General features: G+C 45.3%; 1 protein-coding gene across 1 annotated transcript; it reads left to right on the plus strand.

Annotated features, from left to right (window-relative positions):
• Window positions 1-2,559: 2,559 nt before the first annotated feature.
• LOC143784636 (tubulin alpha-1A chain-like) lies at window positions 2,560-5,721 on the plus strand. The gene is made up of 4 exons (XM_077273120.1): window positions 2,560-2,694; window positions 3,523-3,745; window positions 3,827-3,975; window positions 4,666-5,721. Exons 1-4 carry the CDS (start codon window positions 2,692-2,694, stop codon window positions 5,647-5,649), a joined length of 1,359 nt encoding a protein of 452 aa, XP_077129235.1. The 5' UTR covers window positions 2,560-2,691; the 3' UTR covers window positions 5,650-5,721.
• The last annotated feature ends 7,672 nt before the right edge of the window (window positions 5,722-13,393 follow it).

Consider the following 13,393-nt stretch of genomic DNA (forward strand, 5'->3'; position numbering starts at 1 on the left):
AGAGGGAGCGTCATCATTGCATTCAACTGTACCGGCATCATAGACGCCGGTATAGTTGAATGCGGCGGCAGGGGGGTGAGTCAGCGGCGGCGGTGGGAGGCGGATCGAGTGGCCCACGACTGGCACCGGCCCTTCTGGCATTTGCCAGAAGTGCCCGATGGCCAGTCCGGCCCTGTTTGTCTGGGAAACACCATCCTCCCAGGACCTTCCTAACTTTAAAGGCTGTGTGAACCCTGAGAAGCCTCTCGTGCTGCAGAGCTGCAGGAGATCAGATATCAGTGTTTTGGCTTCTCCGGCTCATTGCCCCTCAACGCGTCACACATTTGACGATTAGAATTTGCTGTTTTTATTCATCCCAATTGTTTTTTTAGCTTGTTTTATGAATAGCTAGTGCTAAATTTGTGGATTTGTCATAAAAGGTTTTGTTATAAATAAGAATGTGCTTCTCAGGCACATTGCGCCCTAACACATATTCTCTCTCTTGCTTCAGCTTTTCTTCTGAAATGGCGAGGAGAATATTTGACTTGTCCAATGCCCTTCATGTTCAGCAAGTGCAAAATATACTGCTTGATGATGAGACAGACCCCTTACAGCTAGAAGATTTAGGGGAAGAAAGTGACATTGCTTCAGAAGATGATGTGGAAGAATGTCCAGATGTGTCTGATACAGGTCAAGATGGAGAGAGTGAGGAGGATGCTCAAGACATAGAAACAGATTACTTTTCTGGTTATTAAACATTTGTTTTCCACCTGATTATGTGTATTCTCATTTATTACATTCCTATTAAGGTAACTGATCACCTTTAGAGCATTGAAATTTTTAAAAAAGGAAAATATAGCCAATTTTCTAGCCTGTGCCGGACAGGCGCAATGCCCCTAAACTCGTTATGAAACATATTGCCCCTGACGGAGGGTTAAAGGGAACCTGTCATGTTGAATATGGTGTCTGATCTGCAGGCAGGATGTTATAGGGCAGCTGAAGCTGATAAAATTGGTATTTCTGAGAAAAGTGTCACTAAAAATTGCATTTTATTCATTGAAATCCCCGATGTTTGTATGCATGAGTCCAGTGGGCGGTCCTATCAGTGATTGACAGTCTTCCCTCTATAGTTGTGCATGCTGAGATAGCTGTCAATCACTAGTTGGACCTCTCACTGGACTCATGAATACAAACAGCAGAGATGTCAATGAATAAAACAGGAATGACACTGACTCTTTCCCCGGACACCAAGCATTGTGCCCAGCTTCTCCTTCTGATGAGGGTGTACATACTAATGTAGGAGCCCATGTAGCTGCTATGTTGCTCCAAGGGACAGTGGGCTCCTTCCAGGTTGGTCTTGTCTCCATCTAATGGATGTGGAAAAAGTGCATAAGTACCAAAAAATGGGACAGAAGCAGCAGGACCTCCTTTGTTTTGTGCTGGTGTCAGGCAGCAGCTGAAAGGGGGTCACATTTTTATCTTTGTCATTGATCCTGTTCCACACCTGAGCACAGACTGCATAAACCACCTGACTTTGTTTACAGTCTCCCATAGCAACCAATTGTTCTCAAACACAAAGAGTTACATTGTATCTAGGGAAGCGTTAGAACCAATCACCAGATACAAAGAGAGCAGCTATATAGCTGGGGAAACCCAACACGAGGGGTATATAGATGAGGTCACATCTCTATGGTGAGGGTATACAAGCCGGTAACAGGTTGAGGGGGATCAAGCACAACTTCAGTCTACCGATTAACATGAAAATACTATAACATCACTAATAAATCCAAATCCAGCAAATTCTGATAATCCAGAAAATCTCATAATCCGGCACTCACTTCCAACTCAGAAATGCTGCAGTTTAATGTGGATTGATATACCAGAACTTCACACCCACAAATGGGATTATTAGATTTTTTTATATCTTAAAATTAAAAAAATTGTAAACAAAAATATATTTTTACTCTTTTTTTCTTGTAATCCTATAGTATTCCCTAAAATAACATTTAGTGAGGAGGTGATCTCTTTTGGATTACTATGTATTTTTTTTTAGTTTATTTTTTGCTCATTATTATTATTTATACACCAGAAGCGGACACAGACAGGAAAGGCCCCTGAGCAAGAACAATACTAATCATAATGCACATTTCCACCTGCTTTTGAGGCAGTAGTGGCCCCCTTACCTCTCGGGCCCCTGTGTGGCTGCCCAGGTTGCACTAATTACAGTATATGTCGGCCCTTGTTATATACACTCTGTAATATATTCTACTTGCGCTGATACATTGTAGTAAACTATCAGAATGGGGCGGATTGGTGCAGCTTCTGAATATTATGTGTAATAATAATTGAAGCTGATATACTGTAAGATACAGAAGATGCAATGATACTAATAGTAACAACCCGAAGTCTCTGCAGTCTGCGCGTCCTTCTGCTATTTCACTCCTTATTCCCACTTTTCCCTCCCTCTGGGTTTCCCTCTCTTCTTCCCTCCATTCTCCTCTGCCCTGGAGCTGATACCTGGTAACGGCTGTGTTGTGTTATACACAGGGCAGGGCTCTGGTGTCCTGGAGATTGGGGGTCACCTGCCCGGGCTCCTGTTACTAAGGACTCTGCTGACTCCTATATATATATAGGGAGGAGAACACAGAGGACAGAAACCCTCCACATCCGAAGTCCTAACTTATCGGAGCCTGGAGATCTACAGCCGACACCATGGTGAGCGCCCGGTCTCTGTTCTATTATACTTTTCCTCTGATTGTTCCACTCCTGATGTAGAATACTAACCAAATGCTGAATGTGGGAACACGGCTTTAAATGTCTAATGTGATGTGTACGTCATTGTATAATGTATTGTATATTGTTCAATCTGGTCTCAGCTACACAACCTTATCCAATCTTCTATATTTTATACACAATCTAATCCGTGTCCGTACAATCTCATGTATCTGATCTCATCAACACAATTTTATGTGTTACTTCCCAATCGAATCTATACGTGACTGTCCAATTTCATGTATCTTTGACTTTCTAATGTTATATGTTTGTGTCTGTCCAATCTGATCTGAGCTCTTATGTTATACCTGTTATATTATATACAAATCCATAACATGTGCAGCTCTCCAATCTTATCTATTACATCTGCACCTGAGCACTGTCATGTATCGTATATGTCCAATATCATCTATCCTATGTGTAAACGTCCAATCTCCTCTACTGTATCTGTGGCTGCTCAATGTAATCTATCGTATGGGCAACTATTCTCACCTATCACATGTGTGATTGTCCAATCTGATATGTGCACCTATCTAATCTGATCTATCATACATTATATGTAACTGCCCGGTCTCCTGCCCCATATATGTGACCTATGTGTGATTGTCCAGTCTCATCTGTTATGTGTCCTCTCTCCAATATAAACTACTTCTTACAAAGTATCAGTCTGGTCTGTGTGAGATCTGTGATCTGTTACATACATCTTCCATGTGACTGATTCTGATGCATATAGTCTGACCCTAATCATATCCCCCCATCTGCCCCATACAGAGGGAATGTATCTCTATCCACGTTGGCCAGGCCGGAGTCCAGATGGGCAATGCCTGCTGGGAGTTGTACTGCCTGGAACACGGTATCCAGCCGGATGGACAGATGCCCAGTGATAAGACCATCGGTGGAGGAGACGATTCCTTCAACACCTTCTTCAGTGAGACGGGGGCTGGTAAACACGTCCCCCGCGCTGTTTTTGTGGACCTGGAGCCCACTGTGATCGGTGAGTATAGTGAAGATCTGGGGAGATAAGAGGGCCGGACGGTTCTGGATCTCAAAAACCACCATTATTTCTCTCCTACAGATGAGGTGAGAACTGGAACCTACAGACAACTGTTCCACCCTGAGCAGCTCATCACCGGCAAGGAAGATGCCGCCAATAACTACGCCCGTGGCCATTACACCATTGGCAAAGAGATCATTGACCTGGTGCTGGACAGGACCCGCAAGCTGGTGAGTTCATTGTACTGGTCCAGGCTTAGACATGTTTGCTATATTCTTAGCTAAGATCTATGACACGTGGGCTGACAATGACTATGTACCTTAAGGGAAACTGTCACCACATTTGACCCATCTATACTATTAATATGGACACACAGGTTATAGACTGCTGAATAAAAGTCCTTTCTGTGGGTCTCACATCAGATGCCTTGTTGCTGATAGATCATCTTTTATCGCTTTATGTAAATGAGCTCTTCCAGACTCTGGGGAGGACGTTGCATGGAAGATTCAAATTTTGGTTAGTGACTCAGTAAAAACACTTCTTTTGTGAACACATATGGTGATGGAGCCAAATAGCATATTTTCTTTTCTGGATTCAATAATCAGGTTGATAAATTTCTTAATATGTCTGTTCATCAGTCAGAGTTTAGTTTTTGCAACACAGAGCAGCAAATACTCAGCAGACATAGAGTTAAATAAAACATTGCTGTCTTCCTGTGGCGACCACTAGGGGGAGCTCAGGAGCTTGGTGCATACTGTGTTATGATTATTGTGATCAGAATGCAGAATTAAGCTCCCCCTAGTGGTGGCTGGAGGGAAACAGCACAGTTATATCTAGGTGTTTCCTATTTGACACCCTATAATTGTTTCATAAATACTTGTTAATTTTTCCATACATTAATGTCTTCTGTATTCCTCCAGGCGGATCAGTGCACAGGTCTCCAGGGCTTCCTCATCTTCCACAGTTTCGGTGGTGGCACGGGATCAGGCTTCACCTCCCTCTTGATGGAACGTCTCTCCGTTGACTATGGCAAGAAGTCTAAGCTGGAGTTCTCCATCTACCCTGCCCCCCAGATCTCCACCGCTGTGGTTGAGCCATACAACTCCATCCTCACCACGCACACCACACTGGAGCACTCAGACTGCGCCTTCATGGTGGACAATGAGGCCATCTATGACATCTGTCGCAGGAACCTGGACATTGAGCGCCCGACCTACACCAACCTGAACCGTCTGATCGGTCAGATCGTGTCCTCCATCACAGCCTCTCTCAGGTTTGATGGTGCTCTGAATGTGGACTTGACAGAGTTCCAGACCAACCTGGTGCCCTACCCCCGTATCCACTTTCCCCTGGCCACCTATGCCCCCGTCATCTCTGCAGAGAAAGCTTACCATGAGCAGCTCACAGTGGCTGAGATCACCAACGCTTGCTTTGAGCCGGCCAACCAGATGGTGAAATGTGACCCCAGACATGGTAAATACATGGCCTGCTGCCTGCTGTACCGCGGTGATGTTGTCCCCAAGGATGTCAATGCCGCCATTGCCACCATCAAGACCAAGCGCACCATCCAGTTTGTGGACTGGTGCCCAACAGGGTTCAAAGTTGGTATCAATTACCAACCACCAACTGTGGTTCCTGGTGGAGACCTGGCCAAGGTGCAGCGCGCTGTGTGCATGCTGAGTAACACCACCGCCATTGCCGAGGCCTGGGCTCGCCTGGACCACAAGTTTGACCTCATGTACGCCAAGCGAGCCTTCGTGCACTGGTATGTGGGAGAGGGCATGGAGGAGGGAGAGTTCTCTGAGGCTCGGGAGGACATGGCCGCCCTGGAGAAGGATTACGAAGAGGTCGGCACTGATAGCGTGGAAGGAGAGGGGGAAGGAGAGGAGGGAGAAGAGTATTAAATGGCTGCATTATGTGTATGAGATAAATTGTTCCTTTTTCAGACACCTTTCAAATAAATATTTTCATTACAATTTCTGTTTTTCCTAGGGCTGTGGAGTCGGAAAGCCAAACCATCGACTCCAACTCCACAGCCCTGCTTCACTACTGAGCATGTACATAAAGTGCGGCACAGATCTCAACTAAAAGCCAAGATCCTCAGATCAGGAACAGAACTGATATTTATAGGATATTTCATAACTTTCCAGAATTCTTATGAAAAGATTTACCGTACATCACATCCTGCATTGTACTTCTGTACCCAATGTATTCTATATTTTAAGAGACGAAGTCGGTCCATTTCATACTGACGCTACCAAAATGGACACCGACTCTGACGCCATAGCCCTGATTTTTACAGCCTTAAAGCAAAAGAGTTACATCCTGGATTATGCTCCAGAGCTGCACTCACTATTCTGCTGGTGCAGTCACTGTGTACATACATTACATTACTGATCCTGAGTTACCTCCTGTATTATACCCCAGAGCTGCACTCATGATTCTGCTGGTGCAGTCACTGTGTACATACATTACATTACTGATCCTGAGTTACATCCTGTATTATGCTCCAGAGCTGCACTCACTATTCTGCTGCTGCTGTCACTGTGTACATACATTACATTACTGATCCTGAGTTATATCCTGTATTATGCTCCAGAGCTGCACTCACTATTCTGCTGCTGCTGTCACTGTGTACATACATTACATTACTGATCCTGAGTTATATCCTGTATTATACTCCAGAGCTGCACTCACTATTCTGCTGGTGCAGTCACTGTGTACATACATTACATTACTGATCTTAAGTTACATCCTGTATTATACTCCAGAGCTGCACTCACTATTCTGCTGGTGCAGTCACTGTGTACATACATTACATTGCTGATCCTGAGTTACATCCTGTATTATGCTCCAGAGCTGCACTCACTATTCTGCTGGTGCTGTCACTGTGTACATACATTACATTACTGATCCTGAGTTATATCCTGTATTATGCTCCAGAGCTGCACTCACTATTCTGCTGCTGCTGTCACTGTGTACATACATTACATTACTGATCCTGAGTTATATCCTGTATTATACTCCAGAGCTGCACTCACTATTCTGCTGGTGCAGTCACTGTGTACATACATTACATTACTGATCTTAAGTTACATCCTGTATTATACTCCAGAGCTGCACTCACTATTCTGCTGCTGCAGTCACTGTGTACATACATTACATTACTGATCCTGAGTTACATCCTGTATTATACTCCAGAGCTGCGCTAACTATTCTGCTGGTGCAGTCACTGTGTACATACATTACTGATCTTGAGTTACCTCCTGTATTATACTCCAGAGCTGCACTCACTATTCTGCTGGTGCAGTCACTGTGTACATACATTACATTACTGATCCTGAGTTACATCCTGTATTATACCACAGAGCTGCACTCACGATTCTGCTGGTGCAGTCACTGTGTACATACATTACATTACTGATCCTGAGTTACATCCTGTATTATACCCCAGAGCTGTACTCATGATTCTGCTGGTGCAGTCACTGTGTACATACATTACATTGCTGATCCTGAGTTACATCCTGTATTATGCTCCAGAGCTGCACTCACTATTCTGCTGGTGCTGTCACTGTGTACATACATTACATTACTGATCCTGATTTATATCCTGTATTATGCTCCAGAGCTGCACTCACTATTCTGCTGGTGCAGTCACTGTGTACATACATTACATTACTGATCCTGAGTTACATCCTGTATTATACCCCAGAGCTGCACTCATGATTCTGCTGGTGCAGTCACTGTGTACATACATTACATTGCTGATCCTGAGTTACATCCTGTATTATGCTCCAGAGCTGCACTCACTATTCTGCTGGTGCTGTCACTGTGTACATACATTACATTACTGATCCTGATTTATATCCTGTATTATGCTCCAGAGCTGCACTCACTATTCTGCTGGTGCAGTCACTGTGTACATACATTACATTACTGATCCTGAGTTACATCCTGCATTATACCCCAGAGCTGCACTCATGATTCTGCTGGTGCAGTCACTGTGTACATACATTACATATCTGATCCTGAGTTAAATCCTGTATTATGCTCCAGAGCTGCACTCACTATTCTGCTGGTGCTGTCACTGTGTACATACATTACATTACTGATCCTGAGTTATATCCTGTATTATGCTCCAGAGCTGCACTCACTATTCTGCTGCTGCTGTCACTGTGTACATACATTACATTACTGATCCTGAGATACCTCCTATATTACACTCCAGAGCTGCACTCACTATTCTGCTGGTGCAGTCACTGTGTACATACATTACATTACTGATCCTAAGCTCTATTCTGTTTTATACTCCAGAGCTGCACTCACTATTTTGCTAGTGCAGTCACTGTGTACATACATTACATTACTGATCCTGAGTTACATCCTGTATTATACTCCAGAGCTGCACTCACTATTCTGCTGGTGCAGTCACTGTGTACATACATTACATTACTGATCCTGAGTTACATCCTGTATTATACTCCAGAGCTGCACTCACTATTCTGCTGGTGCAGTCACTGTGTACATACATTACATTACTGATCCTGAGTTATATCCTGTATTATACCCCAGAGCTGCACTCACTATTCTGCTGGTGCAGTCACTGTGTACATACATTACATTACTGATCCTGAGTTACCTCCTGGATTATACCCCAGAGCTGCACTCACTATTCTGCTGGTGCAGTCACTGTGTACATACATTACTGATCCTGAGTTACATCCTGTATTATGCTCCAGAGCTGCACTCACTATTCTGCTGGTGCTGTCACTGTGTACATACATTACATTACTGATCCTGAGTTACATCCTGTATTATACCCCAGAGCTGCACTCACGATTCTGCTGGTGCAGTCACTGTGTACATACATTACATTACTGATCCTGAGTTACATCCTGTATTATACTCTAGAGCTGCACTCACTATTCTGCTGCTGCAGTCACTGTGTACATACATTACATTACTGATCCTAAGCTCTATTCTGTATTATACTCCAGAGCTGCACTCACTATTTTGCTGGTGCAGTCACTGTGTACATACTTTACATTACTGATCCTGAGTTACATCCTGTATTATACCCCAGAGCTGCACTCAGTATTCTGCTGGTGCAGTCACTGTGTACATACATTACATTACTGATCCTGAGTTACATCCTGTATTATACCCCAGAGCTGCACTCACTATTCTGCTGGTGCAGTCACTGTGTACATACATTACGTTACTGATCCTGAGTTACATCCTGTATTATACTCCAGAGCTGCACTCACTATTCTGCTGGTGCAGTCACTGTGTACATACATTACATTACTGATCCTGAGTTACATCCTGTATTATACCCCAGAGCTGCACTCACTATTCTGCTGGTGCAGTCACTGTGTACATACATTACATTACTGATCCTAAGCTCTATTCTGTATTATACTCCAGAGCTGCACTCACTATTTTGCTGGTGCAGTCACTGTGTACATACATTACATTACTGATCCTGAGTTACCTCCTGTATTATACCCCAGAGCTGCACTCACTATTCTGCTGGTGCAGTCACTGTGTACATACATTACATTACTGATCCTGAGTTACATCCTGTATTATACTCCAGAGCTGTACTCACTATTCTGCTGGTGCAGTCACTGTGTACATACATTACATTACTGATCGTGAGTTACATCCTGTATTATACTCCAGAGCTGTACTCACTATTCTGCTGGTGCAGTCACTGTGTACTTACATTACATTACTGATCCTGAGTTACATCCTGTATTATACTCCAGAGCTGCACTCACTATTCTGCTGGTGCAGTCACTGTGTACATACATTACATTACTGATCCTGAGTTACCTCCTGTATTATACTCCAGAGCTGCACTCACTATTCTGCTGGTGGAGTCACTGTGCACATACATTACATTACTGATCCTGAGTTACATCCTGTATTATACCCCAGAGCTGCACTCACTATTCTGCTGGCGCAGTCACTGTGTACATACATTACGTTACTGATCCTGAGTTACATCCTGTATTATACTCCAGAGCTGTACTCACTATTCTGCTGGTGCAGTCACTGTGTACATACATTACATTACTGATCGTGAGTTACATCCTGTATTATACTCCAGAGCTGTACTCACTATTCTGCTGGTGCAGTCACTGTGTACATACATTACATTACTGATCGTGAGTTACATCCTGTATTATACTCCAGAGCTGTACTCACTATTCTGCTGGTGCAGTCACTGTGTACTTACATTACATTACTGATCCTGAGTTACATCCTGTATTATACTCCAGAGCTGCACTCACTATTCTGCTGGTGCAGTCACTGTGTACATACATTACATTACTGATCCTGAGTTACCTCCTGTATTATACTCCAGAGCTGCACTCACTATTCTGCTGGTGGAGTCACTGTGCACATACATTACATTACTGATCCTGAGTTACATCCTGTATTATACCCCAGAGCTGCACTCACTATTCTGCTGGCGCAGTCACTGTGTACATACATTACGTTACTGATCCTGAGTTACATCCTGTATTATACTCCAGAGCTGCACTCACTATTCTGCTGGTGCAGTCACTGTGTACATACATTACATTACTGATCCTGAGTTACATCCTGTATTATACTCCAGAGCTGTACTCACTATTCTGCTGGTGCAGTCACTGTGTACATACATTACATTACTGATCCTCAGTTACATCCTGTATTATACTCCAGAGCTGTACTCACTATTCTGCTGGTGCAGTCACTGTGTACATACATTACATTACTGATCCTCAGTTACATCCTGTATTATACTCCAGAGCTGTACTCACTATTCTGCTGGTGCAGTCACTGTGTACATACATTACATTACTGATCCTCAGTTACATCCTGTATTATACTCCAGAGCTGCACTCACTATTCTGCTGGTGCAGTCACTGTGTACATACATTACATTACTGATCCTGAGTTACATCCTGTATTATACCCCAGAGCTGCACTCACTATTTTGCTGGTGCAGTCACTGTGTACTTACATTACATTACTGATCCTGAGTTACATCCTGTATTATACTCCAGAGCTGCACTCACTATTCTGCTGGTGCAGTCACTGTGTACATACATTACATTACTGATCCTGAGTTACATCCTGTATTATACTCCAGAGCTGCACTCACTATTCTGCTGGTGCAGTCACTGTGTACATACGTTACATTACTGATCCTGAGTGTCATAGAAAAATTATACAACAGCTCCAAAAGAGAGAATGAGCTTGCAATCTAACAAGATACCTTTACATGACCCCTATGTAGCTGACCATCTACTTTGGAAACAGGTAATTAAAGGGAACCTGTCACCAGGAATAGCGATGTTAACCTGCAGATATGGGGTTTAATCTGCAGGTTAACAATGTTATGATGCTGTCCAGTGCCTGCACGCAGCGAATGTAGCGGAGGCAAAATTATCTTTTTTCTCCCTGCCGCCAGCATTCAGTATTCAGTCATGGGGGCGCCGGTTCAGTCACTGCTTTGAGTATACAGAGCAGCCGCTGTAACCGTGCCCCAAGCCCTGATTGACACCGGCTCTACATTGCGGTTGGCTGTCAGTCAGGGCTAGAGTGTGGTTACAGAGTGGTGACTGAATCGGCGCCCCCGCCCCTGTGACTGAAACGGAATGCTGGTGGGGAGAATAAAGATCATTTTGTCTCCGCTACATTCGCTGCGTGCAGGCACTGGACAGCATTATAACATTGTTTACCTGCAGATTAACCCCATATCTGTAGGTTAACAGCATTTTTTCTGGTGACAGGTTCCCTTTAAGGAAAATCCTAATGGCTAGCAACTCTGAGGCCAATCTTAGCTTGAAAGCACAAAAATACTGGTAGAGATAAGAGCTCCAGCTAAAAAGAAAACATAAAATCCTTGGTCTACCTTATAGAGATTATAAAGTGAGGCTTTGTGAACGGCCTAGATATAATAGACAGAAAAGTCACATTTTTGCAAATGTGATCAAATTGCGAATGCAAAGCATGCTTTTGCGTCACTGGGCGATGGCCATGTCTCCCGTTTTCTCCCTTCATTCTCCCCTCTCTGCCTCCCTCCATTCTCCCCTCTGCTTTGCTCCATTCTCCCCTCTCTGACTCTCTCCATTCTCCCCTTTTTGCCTCTCTCCATTCTCCCCTCTCTGCCTCTCTCCATTCTTCCCTCTCTCTCTCCATTTTCCCCTCTCTGCCTCCCTCCTTCCCTCTCTGCCTCCCTCCATTCTCCCCTCCCTGCCTCCCTCCATTCTCCCTTCTCTGCCTCCCTCCATTTTCCCCTCTCTGCCTCTCTTCATTCTCCCCTCTCTGCTTCGCTCCATTCTCCCCTCTCTGCCTCCGTCCATTCTTCCCTCTCTGCCTCCCTCCATTCTTCCCTCTCTGCCTCCCTCCATTCTCCCCTCTCTGCTTATCTCCATTCTCCCGTCTCTCCATTCTCCCCTCTCTGTTTCCCTCCATTTTCCCCTTTCTGCCTCTCTTCATTCTCCCCTCCCTGCCTCCCTCCATTCTCCCCTCTCTGCCTCCCCCCATTCTCCCTCCCTGCCTCTCTTCATTCTCCCCTCTCTGCCTCCCTCCATTCTCCCCTCTCTGCCTCCCTCCATTCTCCCCTCTCTGCCTCCCTCCATTCTCCCCTTTCTGCCTCTCTCCATTCTCCCCTCTCTGCCTCTCTCCATTCTTCCCTCTCTGCATTCTCCCATCTCTGGCTCTCTCCATTCTTCCCTCTCTGCCTCCCTCCTTTATTCCCCTCCCTGCCTCCCTCCATTCTCCCTTCTCTGCCTCCCTCCATTTTCCCCTCTCTGCCTCTCTTCATTCTCCCCTCTCTGCTTCGCACCATTCTCCCCTCTGCCCCCCTCCATTCTCCCCTCTTTGCTTATCTCCATTCTCCCCTCTCTGTCTCCCTCCATTTTCCCCTTTCTGCCTCTCTTCATTCTCCCCTCCCTGCCTCCCTCCATTCTCCCCTCTCTGCCTCCCTCCATTCTCCCCTCTCTGCCTCTCCATTCTCCCCTCTCTGCCTCCCTCCATTCTCCCCTCTCTGCCTCTCTCCATTCTTCCCCTCCCTGCCTCCCTCCATTCTCCCCTCTCTGCTTATCTCCATTCTCCCCTCTCTGTTTTGCTCCATTCTCCCCTCTCTGCCTCCCTCCATTTTCCCTTCTCTGCCTCTCTTCATTCTCCCCTCCCTACCTCCCTCCATTCTCCCCTCTCTGCCTCTCCATTCTCCCCTCTCTGCCTCCCTCCATTCTCCCCTCTCTGCCTCTCTCCATTCTTCCCCTCCCTGCCTCCCTCCATTCTCCCCTCTCTGCTTATCTCCATTCTCCCCTCTCTGTTTTGCTCCATTCTCCCCTCTCTGCCTCCCTCCATTTTCCCTTCTCTGCCTCTCTTCATTCTCCCCTCCCTACCTCCCTCCATTCTCCCCTCTCTGCCTCCCTCCATTCTTCCCTCTCTGCCTCCCTCAATTCTCCCCTCTTTGCTTCGCTCCATTCTTCCCTCTCTGCTTCCCTCCATTTTCCCTTCTCTGCCTCTCTTCATTCTCCCCTCTCTGCCTCCCTCCATTCTTCCCTCTCTGCCTCCCTCCATTCTTCCCTCTCTGCCTCCATTCTCCCCTCCCTGCCTCCCTCCATTCTTCCCTCTCTG

This window comes from Ranitomeya variabilis, chromosome 7 (genome assembly GCF_051348905.1).
Source record: "Ranitomeya variabilis isolate aRanVar5 chromosome 7, aRanVar5.hap1, whole genome shotgun sequence".
Lineage (NCBI taxonomy): Eukaryota > Metazoa > Chordata > Amphibia > Anura > Dendrobatidae > Ranitomeya > Ranitomeya variabilis.